The sequence below is a fragment of the Pelmatolapia mariae genome, linkage group LG16_19 (genome assembly GCF_036321145.2).
Source record: "Pelmatolapia mariae isolate MD_Pm_ZW linkage group LG16_19, Pm_UMD_F_2, whole genome shotgun sequence".
Taxonomy (NCBI): domain Eukaryota; kingdom Metazoa; phylum Chordata; class Actinopteri; order Cichliformes; family Cichlidae; genus Pelmatolapia; species Pelmatolapia mariae.
The window spans coordinates 9,927,308-9,946,997 of record NC_086241.1 but is presented as its reverse complement, the minus strand read 5'-3'; the positions used below and the strand labels follow the sequence as shown (position 1 = coordinate 9,946,997).

Here is a 19,690-nt window from a genome sequence, read left to right as displayed (position 1 = left end):
CTGTTTTTAACTGGAGAATGTTGAGCTCAATGTGAAGAGATTTCAGCCTAAGGAAGGATGGTTATTATCCACACCGTTTCTTTTAATGGTTGTACTAATGGGTGCAGGTATCAGGCTGGGGTGATTTTTTTATTTTTTTGAAGGGTTCTCGTTTGAAAAAAATAATAATTAGACAACAACACCACTGTGATAATCAAAAGAAAATGTGCTTTAACTGCATTAGCATAGTGCCATGTTAAATGTTGAACCTTTTGTTCAGCACATAAAAGACGTGCTTCCCCCCCCCCCCCCCCCCCCCCCCCCCCCATTTTATGTGTGAATGCTTGGCACAAGCCCTAATTAAAGTGAATGTGAGGCCACTCTTTTCTGCTGGAAGAGAAGTCTTCATCAGCAGCTCGCTGATCCTCATCCGCCCCTCTCAGCACAGATCCCAGGAAAAGACCTGATACCATCTCTGCTTTAGGACGCCTCTCCAACCTTTTATCTTCCTCCTTCGCGCTCCTCTACTAACTTTAAAGCTTGAAAGAGAGAGATGCCTGCAGTGTCAAAATTGAAATTTTTTTTTCTCTTATATTGATTGTCGGAAATAAGCACTGGATGCTGAGAAGTGAAATGTATGTTAACATTCCTTGTAGTTTTCCAGGGGATTTGGGTGCATGCAGCAGGAAAGCGTAGCGTGACTTGATGCCTATAAGGAGTAGGTGCCTCACCCTGATCAGATAAGAGTAATGGAAGCGAATGAAAAGACCCCTGTCCCTGATGGCCACGGCAAAATGGATGTGCTCCCTGAGGTGTACCTCTGGTATCATCCACGCCTGTGGACACAGATTTATTGCCCATTAAAAAGCTACCCTGAAATGTACCTCTTAAAATTGTGTGTTTATCCTGTTGAGAAGTCCTTTCAGGAATGAAACGAGACAACTACGAGCACCAACAGACTAGACCTGACTCGGTGTGACAGCATGCTTTGAGCCAAGTTCAAATAAGGTTTAATGCCATAAAAACCTAAATTGATCTTTACAGTTACATTTTAACAAAATCTGAAATCAAATATTCCAAAATGAAAAGTGTAATTACACTATACACAGAAGAGCTTTTACTCGTATTTTACAAGGGAAACTATTGAAACAATTTTGAGCAAGCAGAAATCAAACTGGGTACAATCTGCAGTTACAAAAAATGAAATCAAAGCAATCTAACCGTAAGCTGAAATATGACATTTATCTACATGATATTTCTTAACAAACACCAAAAAAGAAGATACAGTATACTTGATAGAGTTCTCTGGAAAAATTAAGGTAATCTGACATCATTTACTTTGAAACCATAATCAATAAACACGTTTAGTTTTACACATTAACACACAGCATTTGCACAAAGGAGCAGAACCAAAACATCAACATAGATCAACTCCGAGTTAAGTTCCTTATCGTACACCTCACCTCATGTATAAGGTGATGGAATCATTTACAGCTGAAGTGGAAAGACGTGAGATACATCCAATAAAATGACGCTAACAGAAACATATTCTTTGTCTTTAGTGGCACATGCCCTAACCTAAAAACCCTGGGTATCTCCAGATAACAAAACTCATGCCGTTTAATATGCGAATGGTTTTTAACAAAAGCTTAAAAAAAACTTTGAGTGATTTCTGAGTCGAACACATTACACCATGTACTACAAGACTGGATGTTATCCACTTTTACACAAAGTCAGCCAACTTAAGCCTGCTGTACTATTGGGAAATGTCTTATATTTCAAATTTAGTCCCTCTTCTCATTAAAATTGCAGATGGATTTTGTACTTTTGCCTTCACCCCCACCTTTTTGTTTCTCCACTCTTGGTAAATGAAATTTCCCAGGCTAATTAAAGCCTATTAAAGACAGGTAATGTCAGGGCTGGTGGCAGAACCATGACAAAGTGCTGATAATTGTCTGCCAGACTCACTAAATCCACCTGTCCTGCAATTATTGCTTCCCCCTCCCTACCTCTCCTGACACATTAATCCACTGTGGGGCTCAGTAGGCAGGCTGATGCCTCAAAGTGCATCCTGCAAACACAGATGTTGGATCTCAGACTAGTTTAGCATACACATGCCTTATGATAATTGTAGCAGAAAACCAACACATTTTAAGGCGCAAACAAGGCTGCAGCCGTGTTAAGCTAGGATAGGTGCCTACATACAGTTTGTTAGTAATGTATGATCATGCTCTCAGGTTTCTTATGCATTAGATTAGTTGGATGGACTTATTTTGTCATGAGCACTTTAGGAATTGGTTTGAATCAGTCAAGTCACTTGATTTTAGTCCCCACAAAAGAACGATAACAGATCAGTTTAAAGACCATATTAATTATTCATTCCTTAATGAAATAATTCCATTGATCAAAATAATTTGAAATAATAGAGGCTGTCCTGTCTGTGTTCTGTTAACAGGTATAAATGGATGTTAGCGCCACTTCAAAGGCAATGATCATTTTGACTAATCATTCTTAATGCAGTGATCTTCCAAATGGGATTTCTTTTTTTCATTTTATGCCCTGTTGAATAGCTTTATTAATGTTTAGGTATTGTAATTGTTAACATTATTTAAAGTCCTGTCATATTTTGTCTCATTACTATTTAAGCAAGGTTCGAAAATTGTTTGAAAATGTTGGCATGAGTGCAGCTCTTCCAGAAGCCAGCTACACGCTTCCAACTCAGCAGGGCTCCATGCCTATAGTCTAGCCTTGAAGGAAACATCTGGACAACATACTAATTATACCCGTGGTTTACAGAGAACATGTGCTGTTGTGATGTGGTGGATTCTTCCAGGGTTGGTAACTACCTTTTGAATCCCAAGCCAACCCCTAAAGCCAAGTCCCTGTACACCTAACTATCTGAAGTGTTAAACTTGTGTATTTGTGTAGTATATGCAAAAGTTTCACCAAATCCCTCCAGTGTGCGTCCCTTCATAAGTCGCACTTTCTGCAACATGTCTCAGGTATTTAGGTATTTTGGGATAAGGAGTTTAGAGCTTGACATTTACATTATTTGAAGATAAAACAAAAGGCTGATGCAGACTAACAACTACTAGGTCACCCTGTTGAGGAGTAAGGTGTGTCACTGTGGTAGTTGTAGTCAGGGCATACCTTCTGGACCAGTTTATAGTCTACGCTGTAAAAGGCTATATAGATGCATATGACTTTGAAGGGTTTTGAGCATAACCATGACACATGGCTCTGCGTCTGCTCCTGATAGCACACCTTGGATGGATCAAAGCTGCACAAGGCAGTCTTCTTGTTGCGATCCGTCTTCTCATATTCAATGCGACAGTTGAAAGATTTGGTGTCTTTGGTCTCCAGTGTGGACTGCTGGGCGATCTCAAACTCCACCACCTTGGAAGGTGGCACCAGGCTCACCGACACATTCCCCAGACCTGTGGAATTGTGGCGGAAGTAAACGCTAAATGTGCCGTTCCCGTGGTCCACAATCTTTCCTGTGATCAGCAAGTTGAGTTTGACAGTCTTGATGTTGGAGTGGAAGTCTCCCCAACCAAACATCTTTTTGAATTTGCCAGTCTTGACGATGGGTCTGCGCTTAGTTCTGGCCTGTGCGCCCTGAACATCTGTCTGGTTAGATAACCAGTCCCAAAAGTCCTCCATGCTGTGTAAATATGTCATTTCCCTTATGTTACTCTTGAACTCGGGGGAGCCCCTGGCAAACAAACGCAGGGGATTGAGGATCCGTGGACTGGCCCCGGTGGGAGATATCTTCTGTTCATTATCGCTGTCCCTCCACTCGATGAGTTCTGTGACTCCTCCATGCACTTTCCTGCACGAGACCTTGATAGGAAACAGAACAGAGGTAGATAGAAAAAACAATTAACTGACGTGAAAACCTTTGTGACATGCAATTTCATTCATTCAAATTCATTGCTTGTTAACGTGACGTGTATAAGAAAGTTTTGACAAAACTCTATGCAGTCATGTGAAAAAGATAGATAGCAGCCAAGTGCTGCTAATAATAACTGATCGTTAGCAAGTGTGATCACCTCTATAAATACATTTTAGCAGTTTACCGGTCTGGAGCATTCAGGTGTATCATAATACAATGCCACGATCTTCCCAGGAGTGCCAAATTCACCCCAAGGCCATCAAAACAGCCACAGCACCAGCTAAAGGTTGGCCCCAACTAGGTCTCGCAATGATCCCAAGCATGCCAACAAATCTACAATCTGCAATTGTTTATGTTCACTTCTTAAGAGAACTGCATAAATGAATGCTCACAAAGCTCAATGAACTGAAGCAACACTGTAAAGAAGAGTGGACCCACAATGCTGGGAGAGACTGATAAAGTTACACAGAAAACAATTACTTCAAGTTATTGTCCCTAAAGATGCTCATGAATCATGGGGTGTACTTAGTTTTTCTGATATGTTCTTTTTCAGATGGCAGTAGCTTTTCCCAAGTGTTTTATAGACTTTCATTTAAAAGTGGCAGCCTCAAAGCCAGAAAGTTCTGGGTTTTAACCTCCTGTTCAGCTCAGGGACTTTCTTTGTAGAATTTGACTGTTCTCCTTGTACTTGCATAGGTTTTTTTTTTGTGTGCTCTGGTTTCCTCCAAAAGATATGCATGCTAGGTTAATTTGTGATTCTAAATTGGCCATAGGTGGGAATTTGACTGAGAATGGTTGTGTGTCTTTTGGTCTTAGCCTTGTGATGGACTGATAGCCTGTTCAAGGTGTTCTACCTGTCACTCACTGTCAGCTAAGAGGCTTCCTCTACTACCCTAGTTGGTTAAGGGTTTAAGAAAATGGATTGATGGGTGTTCTTTAAAAACTTTCTATTTGGTAATTCTACATAGATGAATTCACATTCATTATACTTTGCTCCTCTGCTTTGCATTTGTCTGTTTCACTGACATGTAGCAGAGCAGAGGAAGAGAAAGGTACATACACAAATAATGAAAAAAGCAGCAAAGCTGCAGCTGCAGAGAGCTAAAATGATAGCGTGCATATAGACAACATGAGCCTATGAATAACTAATGTGGTTAATGTTAGATAAACCTTACGCACGATTGCCAGTTCTGAAAAGCAACTTCCACCTCACAAGTTAACAGTAATAGGTTCTTGGGTTTGGCATGTATGAAGTTTAAATCTGTGTTTTTGAGAATTGCCATTGGTATAAAGCAGATGGTAAAAACATTTACCCATGGAGTAAATATAAATAAATAATATTCACAATGCGTCACCACAGAAGGTAGCTCCACATGTTTCATTTGGCAGATTTTTACACCTCCAAAAGGTTTGGGGCTCTTCCTGGAATCGGTTGCCAGCTATAACTACTACTCTAGGGGCAGTATGGACACTTTTCACATTCATCTTCTAGCATATCCTAAAATCTTTTGTCAGAGGTATTTATGCAATGATTCATTATGGGTTCATTGATAAAGAAAAGGGGGAAAAAAAGCATATTCAATTAGATTTTCTTTTCAATAAATGAGAAATTGTTTGAATGGTCGTGTTGGTTTCGTTATCACAAATGAAATAAAGATTAATATAGAAAATTCAACGGCAACATCTCGTTCTATTGTAAACCCAGTAATAGGATGCTGAAGATTATTACAGGTCTGTGCAAGAAGCTAAATAGCATTCACTGGGCATCACTTAACATTCACCAAATAAATAAATAAATAAATAGAAAATAATAATTAATATAAATGTAATATTAAAAAGGTCATGCACATGCAAGTAAATAGCCTGTAATACACTACTGCTAGATAGCAGGAGCACCACAGAAGGGAGGAAACAAGAAGTTTGTAATAAACTGAACACACGATGCACTGATGAACTTAAGCAGATTCTGATATTTCGAGTGCACAGAAATTCCCATGAACTAAAGGGAAAGGTTAACTTAAATTTTAGATTCACATTTTCTGTGATTCTAAACTTTAGCTCGTGTCCACCTATAAACACTCTTCCACGGTAGTGTCGTAAAGTACGCTAAGTATAGTGCTAAGTGCTAATCCAGACGCAGCAATGAACTGTGATCCCTCCTTGTACCTCAAAGCCGTTTAGCTTTAGGAGCGATTCCTGGTACACTTCAGATAAAGCTTTAATAATTCACAGCAATAAGCTTAGCTAGTTTTATTAGTAATTAGTAGTGCTGGGTTTTCCCCAGGCCCAGTTATAGGGATCACTGAGAGAAGCAGATGTTGAAAGTACAGGGCAGCGGCTGCTTGAATTCTCACAGAGATGCTGCATACTATTTCCAGACTAATTATATTTTTGCTGTAAGCTGAACTGAGGCATATGTGCATAAAGCTAACAAACTAGGTCTGTCTAGCACAATTTGTTTTGTCACATATTCCCAAACCTTTCCATCTGAAATGTAACAGGGCTACATTCACCTTAAGCTGAGCTGCTGTGTCTTATAATTACAGCTTTGCTTTACTGTGCTGCTCATGTCCGAGACTGCGGTAACACTTTAATGCCTAAAGCGGAAGGTAATGGCTCGCCTATCTGGATATGTAATGTGAAATCAATGGGTCTCCCACGGACAGTGAGCCTGGCCCATTTATCACCTCTCACAATGCTTAATTAAGACAGTTGCTCCCTGTAAACATGGATGAATGAGGCAACACTGTAATAATGCCCCTATGTGTAGTTCATCACATCCAAAGTCATTTAATCAACCAATTCCAGTGGCGTTATTCCCCACTGATACAGCCACTTAGTAATACCTTATGTGAGCTCAGCTGTTAATTTGATTTGACTCTTATAACATCACAACAGCAGATGATGCTAAGCATAAAATCTGCAGGCTCTCAATAGGAACATTTCTCCTCTGCTGTGAACAAGGAAGATATGGCACTTGTCTTCCCACCAGCTCAAACTGTTATATCTTTAACACACTGGGTGTCATGCTGCGCGACTTCAGAGGTGAAACCAAATTGTCTTTCTGCGTAAATCTCAGGTGTGCTTTGTATAGGATGATTATAATGGAAATGAGAGAGGAGTTTAAGTATGATGAGCAACTAGGGAAATTGCTGTGACAACAAGGGGATCAGCAGAGGGATATCTAATACTTAAATGCCCCAAGAGAGATGAAGCACTAGGAACTTGAAAGCTGGCACTGACACATAGGCTTTGGTTTCTTTCTCTCTCGCTGCCTCCCTGCACAACCACAGCACCAACACACACTCGAGCACACCTTGTTCATTTAGGCAGCAGTGATGTCTCTTAAAACCGACTAAAGGATTCTGAGGTTTTGTACAAAAAAAAAGGGAAAAAAAGGCAAGGTCTGATGAAGGAGAATCTACAAAAGCTTAATTAAGATTTCTTAATCGGTGCTGCCGTGCTAGAGGCGTTTCAGGGCAACTTGAAACAAGACATTATTATGATAATAACTGTAGACTTATGGAGCTGAAAACACCAGACCTCATTTCAACAGCACAAGGCGCAGTGACTCGTGGCAAACATTGCGGATATCTGCTAGTGTGGTTTAGCTTCTTCCTTTTCCTGCATGTCCTACATTAAAACACAAAGACATGCGTGAACCTCAGACACCCCGGCACAGATATCGCACTTTTACACCACAACAGTCAGCGTTCTTTCTGCCCTATAAAAGACTATGTTTAGTGGTACAGCAGTAAACATAAAGGCCTATGCACCAAACAGTTTCCTGGTAATTTTAATGTACATCCACCAAGATGAGCAAAAACAGTAAAGTCTCACACAAGGTGCTAATAGCTGATATTTCCAGTTCACTATCAAATGTCATGCATAAAACACACGGTTCCTCTCTGAAAGAGCACCTTAATCACTCTCATTAGCTAAGCTAAGCCTTCTTTTTTAATAGACACTCCATCTTTAACGTTATAGTGACTAGAATTCTAAATTTAAATAAATAAAACACATTTGGACTGGTAAAAATGTATATGTATATACATATATAATGTCAGGAGTAAAATGTTTATGCTTGTATATGTTTGCATTCAAAACAGCATTTTTTTAGGAAATTATGGGGCCATATATAGTTTACAACCCACAATTAAATTTAAATGGAAAAGGACTGTTTAAGTAATGCATTCTTATACATAAAAAAGAATCAGCTACTTAGAGATCTATCAGTATTATCTACTTTATTCTATTTTGTTTTGAAAATGCTTAAATATCTCCAAAGAATACAGAAAAATACATTTTTAACTGAAAAACATTGCACATCCTGACTAAACATTTTTTTATAACCGACTTTTAAGGACTCATATTTTTGTCACAGGCTTACATTAAACTGTTAATATTGGCTGACAAGTGGCAATCACATTTTTCATATGTGCGCATTAATTTCCTGCATAAATGAACGGAAAAAAGGTTTTCGAAAATTAATCATCAGCCACATCCTCAAAGTACACACCCTAGTCTAGCTGTTAAAGACAAAGTGGAAAATACACATTTGTGCCTAAGTCAGAGTTGGGTGAATGGTCTATGAACCTCCAGCTTTTTACGCTGCTTTACAAGCAGGACTACCTGTTTTTACTGTGTGTAAAAAGTGCATTGGTATTATTACAGACGTGAACATCTGTGGCTTTTATTTTTCCCCTGTCATTTCTATACCTCAGGGGCCTTTTCTTACAGAACCATGCATAAATAGGCAATTCAATCTAATGTTGTGCCAATCAGTACAATCAAGAGCTTTTCATGAAACTTACATCCTGACAGTAGCTTGAGCAGCAGCGAACCACACAGCGAGTCAGAATGAATCAGCCTCGACATTCATCTGTAACGAGCATTATGGAGCTGGCTGCCTGCTTGTCCCGTGGGTAGACATATCTTTTAGAGGCTTGACATAAAGGTAATTGCCATAGTGACCAGAACTAGCCTCTAGAAAGTTATTAAGAAACCAGTGACATCTGGCTTCTGGATCATCTAAAGAGATGCCGTTAAAATGCATTTGGAGAGAGAAGCTGGTGGCAGTGTGTTTGGTTGTGATGGGTTCTGGTCCACGGGCAGGTCTACAGCTTTTGTTTGTTGATGGTGACCAAATCTTTCACAGCCTTTCACAACTGACAATGTGGCCAACTCATGATCTGAAGTCTGCTTTTCTGTTTTTGTTTTTAAATCACATTTTGCTCAGGAAATGAAGTTGATGCAGAGGCAAGCTAAACTAATCTGTTTCTGGGTTTTCCATAGCTGATTTCTTTTCCCAGTGCATAAGGCTGAGATATGCGTCTGGGGAAAATTGGTTTCAGGCATCTTTCTCACAATAAACAAAATGGGCAATTAACCTGCTCATCAGTGCAAACCGAGCAGTTCCAATGATGCACTCGACTGTTCTTCATGGATTTATCTGTGCAAATTGACCTCACTTTGGTGGTGAAATTCATTTCTCTGCTAATTTTCTGTGTCTGAAGCTTCATTAACTTGATGCGCTTCCACATAGTAAAAATCTGGACACCCCACAAAAATTGCACCACCTTCGCCACTGCCTTTCGTAATACTTACCCAGCTCTATTGCGACGAAACACCTGTCATATTAGGAGCTGCTCAGCCAGTGCTGCTAGCATTAGACCAAAAAATGTAGCAGAGCTGGATGGACTGCAGACTCTTGCTTTCAAACATTCAACATGACAAGTAGCATCTTTCAGATTAAGACTATTCTCAGCCTGCAATCGCCTGCGCAAAGTCCTTCCTTAGCCATCTTCCTCCTGATGTTACAGGGCATATCATTTGTAATGATTTACACCCAGAGCCGGTTCCATGAGAGGAGGCCCTGGAGGCGCTAAAGCAGCCCACAGAGAGAGTCTACATTCTGCTGAAGAATAGATTGGTGCTCAGATCGCTGGGACAGCCTCACGCTCCAAACCCATCACTTTTAATCAGAGGCCGTCCGGGGAATCACATGGCAGGTGCTTCAGCACTGTGGTGGATCGTAACAGCAAATCGACACACCGGGGGCAGCTTACCAATCACAGGAGGCTACAGTTAGTGAGTGAGTGTGCATGTAGCATATCTGCTACCCCCCAGTATAATCCTTTAGGCCATTACCACCTGACCTCTGTGAAAATGAGACAGACTACAGCCTCCAGTGTCATGACATTCCTGCAAAAGATGTTATAGATCTCAATTTTAATTCATCTTCAGCGAACACAGCTGACATTATTTGTGGTGAAAATATATTGGTACACTTGGTGCCGAGTAGAAATTCAGTGCGTTTCTTTAGTGGTTACATTTCTGTGTAGTATATGATTTTCATACTGACTGTAAAGCCACTCCTTTAACCACTGCCGTGTGTTTACAGAAGGCCAGTCTGTGGCTGTCTACACATTCTGTACAAGTGTTGACGATGAGGAGAGGGCAGGAAGACAAGCTCAAAAAGACGTGATGCTGATGTTTTCATTTCTATAATCCCAGCTGTATCGCTAGCTCTGTATCTACACACTCATCGCTTCTCCTTCTTACTGTTGACAGATTTGCCCGAAACATAGAGGATCATCGCATCGCTATCATAATATGTAACAAGTCCGCTGGCGCTATCAGGATATTCGGTGGATGGGTGAAGAGGCATATCTATGAGTAAAATAAAATCCAACTTTGGTGCTTGAGCACAGAGATAATAATAACTATGAATATTGGATTTCTTGCTTCGCATGAAATATGTATTGAAACCTTGTTGATTTAATTGCAAGAAAAAAATCCAATGTGTGTGACTTTGCAGATTGTTATGGTGCGTTTCTTCATGTTGGCTTGGAGCAAAGAGAAAAGGCAAACGCAGGCACCCAGCCACATAAAAATCCTTGTTAGTTTTAGGTTGGATCTTTTCTAGCCGTGCAATATTTAATGGAGTGTAACTAAAGCCTAAAAATTGAGAGCCATGTGAAAAGAGAAGAATTGTTACAAATTGAGAGCTTTGTGTACAAAAAGCAGCAGAAAGAAACATAATATATCTGATTGCTTTTCCCAAAAGTTGGATGCATATTTTCATCTATTAAAAATATTACACTTAATTTTCAGGCTCGCCCCTCCGCCCACCTTTTTTAGGAAGTTAGGAAGAATTGCAGCTGTTGCTTAGACCTTCTGTTGTGTGTTACATCACTGAATATTAACTACTTGAAGCCATTTTTCAGAAATTATCTATGAAGACAGCAGAGGATGAGGGTTAATGTCTTAGAGCCGACATCAGCGAGCATTCATCCCAGTGAGAGGCACTCTTATTTCCACTACTTGCAATGCTGTTGATCTAAAGCTGCCCTTGACCCTAAACCTCTTTTGATGAAAAAAGAAAGGACAATATGTCTCAAAAGAGAGCAACTCCAACACCTGCCCACATTCATCTTCAAAAAAATTCCAAGTATGCCGAATTTGCTTTCACACAAATACAGTGCAACAAATCTGGCCTTGTTGAGTTATTATAGCATCTAAAGCATATTGAACCCAAATTTATTATTTGTGCCTGTTTGCATCCACACGTTGTGGCAAAACATTATCTGACAGCTCATGATGTCACTCGGGGCTGCTTGCAACCTATGATTAGCATAAATTATAGCACGTAATATAACCCTCCTTTGGCTAGCATAAATCATACGATGTGAGCCATTAGTCATGTTAATAGTGTCAGCGTTGTTCTTGTCTGGCTCGATCACACAATCCTCTCTTTTTCCTCTGCATCTGAAATGACAATGACCGAAACGTCGCCTCGCCTCAACTCTTTTGGACATTTACTATTGCCACCTATTGCCCTGCAGGAGACAATGTACCAGGCAGTCCAAATAATACACAATTACTTCTCCCGCCGTGTCGTTGTGGAAACATGCTTCAGCGACTCCTGTTAAACTGAACAAATTACAGGAAATTACACCACCGTTAGCTCGGACCTGTTATACTTTGATTGCGACGAGAGGCAGAGCCTGTCCTGTTAGAGCCTGCCATGCCAAGAGACGCATTATGTCTGCTCACTTGTCTGACCTTTTGCTTGCAGCCACTGTAAAGCCGTATTTAAGGCTATGAATTATCTGTTATCTGTCAATGCATTTGACAAGAGAAATCACAAAATTTCTGTTCAATGTAATGCAGGGCGTGTCATTCATGTGGGGAAAAAAAAGGTAGTTTTGCAATGTATTTCATGTGTAAGTCAGTTTCAGTAAGAGGTCATTTAACTTCCTACCAGATCCAATATATTTGTTTTCTTTGGGTAAAATTGTTTTTAAGACTTCTTTATTTAAAAATTTACATTTTTGGGAGGGGCCCATGTGTGTGTGTGAGCGTGAGTATGTGTGTGTGGGGGTGGGGGCATCACAACCAAACATGCTGCCACCCCCAAAACTAATCTCAGTAATGAAATAGCATTCACAGAGGTCCTGTGGTGTTTAATATCTCTACTCAAGCCAGGAAAAAGTTAAAAAAAAAAAAAAAACAACAACAACAACAACAACTTTTGAATAATTGCCTTTGTTTTCTTATTGTTCCATTGTTCACATCAAATGCTGGTCAGGAGGGCATTTATTAACTAAACTGGGCAATTTCATCTATAATCTGCATAATATTTTAGAATTCATAAATGCCATTTTATATACATATATTGGTTTTGCATCTTGAAAATTAATCTTCAAATTAACTTTAAACTGGCTTGAGCAAAAAATGCTTTTAAATACTTAAAATATGACATTTAATTACCTTTTACAGGTGTTTGCAGCTGTAAAAATGTGGAAACCCACATGATAAGTTTAGGATATACATGCAGTGACTTTAGCAGCATAATAACACATAAACCTTGACTATGTGTTGTAGCAAAAGACAATGAAAATCATCATCATCTTGCTATAAAATTCTCAGTATCAATTAAAATGCATTCTGACAGTTTGTTAATTAACTGCATGAGACCCGGGGGTGAAAATGGGATGTTAGTGAGTATGGCTCGGTGTGGAAACTTTGAATTCAGCGATGATGTCAGGTGTTTCCAAAGTGTTAACAAAGATCCCACCAAGAGAGAAGAGAGAGAGAGAGTGACGGCAGGCTCTGGGACGAGAGCCTCCAGGTAATCTGGATACTTGTGTTATCTCGCCACCTGCCATATATGACAGCTGCAAAGCCCTGAACACTTCACTTTTAGGCAGGCGTTACCTTTCAACGCATCATCAGTTTCATAATCCCCTTACATGGTCAGAGCGCCAACTCCTGTGCTGGCTCCTGACACCTGCCACGCACCTCCGTATGCCTGATAGCTGATAGGGATTGAGTAGGATAATACCACAAAGCACATTGGACTCAGTGTAATTACCATTCTCTTGACTGGTTTTAACACCTTATACTTGGTACGACAATGGTAAATGTGCTTGTAAAACTGCGCAGCTTAAAGAGGCATGGTGTGTTGTTGTTAAATTAATACTTCAAAGTTCTACTTTTAGGGTTTTTTTTCTGCTTTCATCTCGGGAAGACGTAATCTAAATGTTTCTCTCTCTGAGCTCCTTTTTTGTGAGCATGCGACAACGCCAGTTTTACATTTTCTCCTCTTGAATGATAGGAGTGTTTTATTCCAAAATGTTTTTGCTTGATTTGCTCAAAAGCACGTCCGCTAAATTTGACAGAGCAAAATGTTTCTGTTCTCCGAGCAGATTGCGCCGTGGCTGATTTCACAGAAACAGGGCTCTTTGAAGAAGAAACAAGAGTTGGAAAGACGTTGCTTCCTTTTTCCTCTGAGTAGCTGTGAAGACAGGTACTTCACAAGAAATATACAAAGACAGAGGGGAGCTGACAGTGCTTTGTTATGGCTGAAAATGACATGCTGAAAAAGAAAAGGGGGCTCAAAGCTTGGAGGCAGAGGAGGAAATGCAAAACTGAGAATAATCAGAAGGGAGATTTATTGTACTTATTCTATAGCTGTCACACTTTTCCTTTAACAGAAAAGCAATACAGTTTTAATTAAAGAGGTCAATCATTTCTCAGAGCTTTGACATGAAATGTGATTGCCTTCTCCAAGAACCACACAGATGGTAATTAACAACTTCTTATGTCAGAGTTTTCAGGAAATTTGAAATTATTTAAAGAAGAAACATCGCCTGTTAAGTCACGGTTTCGTGTGATTGCAGTGTGGTAGCTGGTACACGTAGTGTTAATGTAAATATTTGACTAATTAAAAGAAAAAGTGGCACCGTGGCATCATATTCCATCCCCTCGCCGGGTGCAGACAAAAATTCTTCTCTCCATAAATTGATTGCGACATTTAGTTTTGTTGCAGCACGGCAGTAAAAAGCAATACAGACAACAGTCTTCAAAACACTGGCGCTGTGCATCAGTGAGTGCTGGATGCTTCTGACACTGCAGAGAGGTAATGACAATGCTATAAGGTAGCAGAGCCTCTAGATCTAACACCGCCTCGGGCTGCACATCGCCCATAAAAATTCATAGCTGTGGACCAAGATCAGGAAACTCAACATCATATTAAACATAATGTTTCCTGCACCACTAGAGAGGCTCTGCACTTCATCCTAAACAGTTCACATCCCACGAGCAGCTAGCGGGAAAATAGCCGTGCCGCTTATAATTGTTTGACTAAAGTCTTTAATGGGCCATACCGTGGCGTGATTAGGCTTATTGTCAAAGCAAAGGGCAATTGTGTCATAGCTATCAATCATTTGGAGCTTCTTTCTCTTCATTTCAAGACCTTTATCATGGATTTATTGCCAGTACAAACACAATTATGACTGATGATTGGGAAAGGAGCAGGCTGCGGGGCTCAATACAGTCAGAACAACCTGTAGTGGCTGCGAGCTACGTTTGAGGGATTTCACTCGGAGAAGCAACAACCTTTTCTTCAGAGGACTGAGACAACATACAAGTTGAGGACTGAAAATGCCACGGACAGTATTGTTTATGAGGGATTATCAAGTCAGGCCTCCTGGCTAGAAAGATTGTGACCCCAATATGAGCACAGATACAGATCAGCTCCATGTAAGCTCCAAAATGATTCCTGGAAGGCAGCGCATGCATACAAGGCCCCTTCACTCTGTCAATCCAATGTTTAATCACTTCCACAGAAATTTCTACTGGTCTGCCAGACGTGTTCTCTCATATTTTTTTTCTCTCTCCACCCAATTTCTCTGGTGGGGTTTTGAAGACTTAAGTTCCACTCTTTTTTTTTTCTCTCTTTCTTACAAGGCAAATCCTGGGAGAGGTTGATGTGAAGACCAGGCAGAGCAGGGATGTGAAGAATATAAACACATTTTTTTTTTTTTTTATTGTCCAGAGGGAAAGGGAGGTGCAGGGGGTTGGGCGGTGGGGTCTGTAAAAGAGACGAGGACCTTATCACAGCCCAGCAGCTCTGTAATTCGCCGCCATGATAAAGTGGCAGCGCGGAAAACCTTACAAGGCTGGCACAATCCAAAGACGGATTAGGTTTTTCTGACATAAGCTTCCTGAAAAACTAATCAATCAGCCCATGCAGTATTATCAGAAGCGTGAGATTAAAGAGCTGCTCCTAATCCCCCCACTGTACATTTTATTACACTTCCCAGTGTTAGTTGCCTTTAAATATACAATAAATAAATAATAAAACCAAACCTAATTGAGCATGGGGAAGGGGAAAAGGGTTAAAGAGCCCTTAGAGAGGGATTTTATGTAGAATTTGTGTTTTGTTATGAAGACAGGGATAAAACTGTTGTCCTTGCCAGAACCCTTTCTGCCTTTGAATAGAGCATCACTGTCTCACTCTACCACTGCAGAGGGGGGGAAAAAACACAACTAGGGGGAAAATCCTCTGGCAGAATTTTACAGCAATATTTGTGTCTAAAATTGAATCACATCAAATTCATATCTGATTGTTTTGTAACAAAGACTTTTTAAAATCTCCGCATGACCAAATAAGTAAACACGTTTTTAAATAAATTATTAACTGTAGAAAATTAACGCTAAATCCTTTGGGAAATGACTCGTAATCCCTTAAATCACTGCACATCAAAGTTGCAGGGATGAACTCCAAGCCTGGCGTGATCTGGAGTACAAGACACATTCAGCTTACTAGTAACCAGCTAAGCTTCGTCTCGCTAGTGCGTCACACCCATCTTTTAAGACGTTCTCGTCTTCCGCGCTCAGTTCAACCCTGGGTGGTGTTTTCGGTAACAGAAAAGGCAGCAATACATCTAACGCTGCGACTGATCCTCTTGGCATGGGCCATATAGATGCTGTGTTGTGACATAATATTACCAGAGGAGCTCTCACCCCGGCAATAAGACATAAAGGCGTAATAGACTTTGTCAACGTCTCCTAACACTTAATCCCAAGCAGAGTTGAAAACCCCACTTTCCCTGCGTGCAGTCTCTGGTATAGACGTAGGGCAGGACGGGCTGAGGGAGATGGCAGAGAGCACGGCTCTCAAATATGTTTCATCTTCATCTACATTGTTCTGCTGTCATTGCACAGAGGATAACTGCAGCAGATGTCAGGGGGAAGAATGGATTCTCCCAGGATGGCTTTGACCCTCTTATTTGTCCCTGGGGCATGGCACAGATGCTGGGTCCAGGGTTACATTTTCACCGCTTGATTCATGTTCTAAGCGCTTTTTAATTGAATGTGCATGTGACGAGCGATGGGAAGAAAAGTGTGGTTTTATCTGGGGGTCTTTGAGGATTTGAACCACTTTTTCAAACTCTGGATTTTTACTTAAAACAAGAAGCTTAAAAATTTCATATCAAAGGGTTTAAGTGTCCTGCGTGCAATCCTCTATCACAGAATGCTTTTCGGGTTCAAAATCTGGCCTTGCGCTGATGGGCGTTATCCTTGTGCATCTTTTCAGTGTTTCATACACTAACAAAAAAGAAATCTTATTCATACTTCATGATGTATTGCAGCACTTATTCCATTCCTTTACTGAGGGTCAGATATTTGGGATTTTTTTGAACCTAAGAAGGTAGGGTAATATTGATAAGGGCCACTACATCCCCAGTCAGACATTGGTGAATCTGTTGGGAGGGAAGCTACTGAGGCATACAAAGAGAGCCTCTCCAGGGAGGCAGTCTGTCTCTCTCTGGAGGCACAGCTCCCAAAAGGCACAGGGCTGATTACAACCGCAGCCAAAGCAGACAGCACTTTGCTGCTGCAGCTGTACAGTTGAAGGCTATCTTTAAAGAGGCCCTCTTTGAGGATGGCACAGATGTGAAGAACTTCTTCGATCCCATGGCATTTTCGGTGCAAGTTTGATCATGGCAAGAATCCATAAAGCAAGGACGAAAACGCTAATACCCTCGCTGTATTCAACTATCTATAGGGGACAACATCACGATATGATGGGGTGGGGAAAGGGCAGGAAAGGCCTTTATACTTCCCAAAAGCTCATGAACTTTCTTCCGAGTGCTTGCTGCATTAAAACCTGAACTAGACTACAGAAAGATTACGTCTAGAAGCTTAACACAATCATTCTCTGGTAAATACTAAATAATTTTCTTTGGATTAACAGGGACGTCACCGTTATCATCAAGCTTTTAAAATCCCTGGGTTTTTCAATTTCCATCTATTGTTCTCAGTTGTCTTGAAAGGGGAAAAAGTAATAATAAAAAAAGAACTCTGGCCACAATTTGAGAGCAAAGACATTTAAAACAGGTTAGAGGTTCAACACAGACGTCTAATGATTCTAATGATCACCAAAGGTGCACGTGATGCACCTGAAGGGATGAAGAGGCAGGTTGTATTTTCAGATGAGCCGTGATTGAGAGAAGCAACACACCCAAGGACATAATAGTGAATATAAACACTGAAAGACACTGAAACAGCACATAAATTAACAGCATATTTTATAAAATATCTTAAGTAGATTTTTTTTTACCTCAGTAATTCTCTGTCTCTATTTAGAATACTACATAATTGTTAATTCTAACCTATTACCTTTTGCAACACTCTGCATGTAATGTAAAATTTCCATAGCTGAGAAAGCTGATGGTCTTACAAAAAGCCACAATATCAAATAGAAATAATAAACTCAGATGCTTTTATGGTAATTAACGGCATATTGTAGAATACATGATGCGCATTAAAGCAAAGCTGGAGTCTTTCCAGGATTACTAAATGCATTATGTTTGCATTATGTTATTCATTATGTTTGTTTTTACCATATTTTTCAGTGGCCACAGAAAAGAAAGAAATGGTGCCATTTCTAAGGGTATTAAATTATTTACTATTTTATGGATTTTAAAAAAACACATGAAAAGTATTTCACTGAATAGTGTGCGAGCCCTGATAACATAAAACAATTAAGCTTATCCCTGTAAGACTGAATGAGGAGTTCTGCTCGGCAAATGAATTTGCTCCTGATGACTGTGCCAAATAAAATTTCATGCCAGGAAATTATTCAGTTTGGCACAATGTGGAGATAGACAAGTCTTGCACAGCTGCGTGATAAGGATCCACATAAAAGACAGGCCAACAAAACAAATATAAGCAAAAGAAGTTTAAACCATAACCTAGAGTGAAGAAATAATTATCTCGTAAGAGTCCTACAGCATAATAAAAACGCTTCATCTCCACTTTTTCTCAGTCGGAGACATGCTTCTGCATAATTAGCCTCTTCTCATTCACTCATCTCACTCCTCACCTGGTGCAGGAGGAAAAACAACAAGAATGTTTGCAGAGGACTCATCTTCAACGACTTGTCGACTTATTCACGATGAGCGGGGATTAAATCCTCTCTGGAAGATTTGGAGAGGTGAAGACGCTCATGGCACTGAAACATCGCTATGATCACCTGCAAGAAAGAGAGAGGGAGAGAGAGAGGGAAAAGTGGAAATATTTACGTCGTTAAATCATTTAGAACGTCTCTTTTTAATTTGGAAAGACATCAAAGCTAGGGGCAGTGAATTATTCAAGAAATATACTAAACTTTTCCTTACCGTTTCGTAAAGGCAATACCTCACTTATTTCGGTAAGGCGGCTGGGATCATCCTCTCTCAGTCCACGTTCAGCAAAGAGACCTAAAATCCTCTCAAAACGTCTCTCAGGATGTCGAGGTACTTTCCCCCGAGCAGCTGGGACTCTTTGGCTCGTCTACAGTAGTGAAGCGTCTACATTAAGCAGTTCAGTTGTAACAACGCTCCTCTAAGTTTAGAATCCAGACAAAGCGAAATAAACTGTGGACTATATTTTCCCTTACTCAATCCGGAGCAATGTTGGTCTTAAGTTGTCAGTATGCGCAGTAAAACACAGCCAAGCGTGCCCGTATCCCAGTGCCAGGACTGCAGTCAGACAGACAATAGTCAGCTCGCTGTCTTCGCTTTTAGGCTCTGTTTGATTTCAGTGCGCAAAATCCTCTTCTGCGCGTCTGGAGACTCCAAGGTCGGCGCGCATCCGTTCAGAGACTCAGACCTAAAGATGTACCTTAGAAGTCTTACTCTCTCCATCTAAGAGACAAGTAAAAGCTTGATGTCACCGTTGTCCGGTTTTGTTCATCATAACGCGCACGTGTTTAACCCCTTAACGTTTAGATGCTTAATCGCAGAGAACAGTTATGCCGTGATTTTCGTTGGAAGTTTTGTGTAATGACTCGAATGCGTACATGTCCAGTTATATAAGAGTGCATGCAAGCCGTGTTTAGCAGAATGTATAGAAAAGCCTTTAAAATCGTTGCATGTATTAAACCCATCTTGCAAACGCAAGATGTGTGGACATTCCTGTTTGCATCGTGCAGCTAAAAGCACAGCAACCAGAGACACTTATTCTTCTGGAAACTCAGCT

At 40.4% G+C, this 19,690-nt stretch overlaps 1 protein-coding gene across 1 annotated transcript; it reads right to left on the bottom strand.

Moving 5' to 3' along the window:
- Positions 1 to 953: 953 nt before the first annotated feature.
- nxph2a (neurexophilin 2a) lies at positions 954 to 19,690 on the bottom strand. Its single transcript, XM_063499270.1, has 3 exons — positions 18,850 to 19,690; positions 18,555 to 18,704; positions 954 to 3,822 (listed from the first exon to the last, which is right to left on the bottom strand). Exons 2-3 carry the CDS (start codon positions 18,597 to 18,599, stop codon positions 3,076 to 3,078), a joined length of 792 nt encoding a protein of 263 aa, XP_063355340.1. The 5' UTR covers positions 18,600 to 18,704; positions 18,850 to 19,690; the 3' UTR covers positions 954 to 3,075.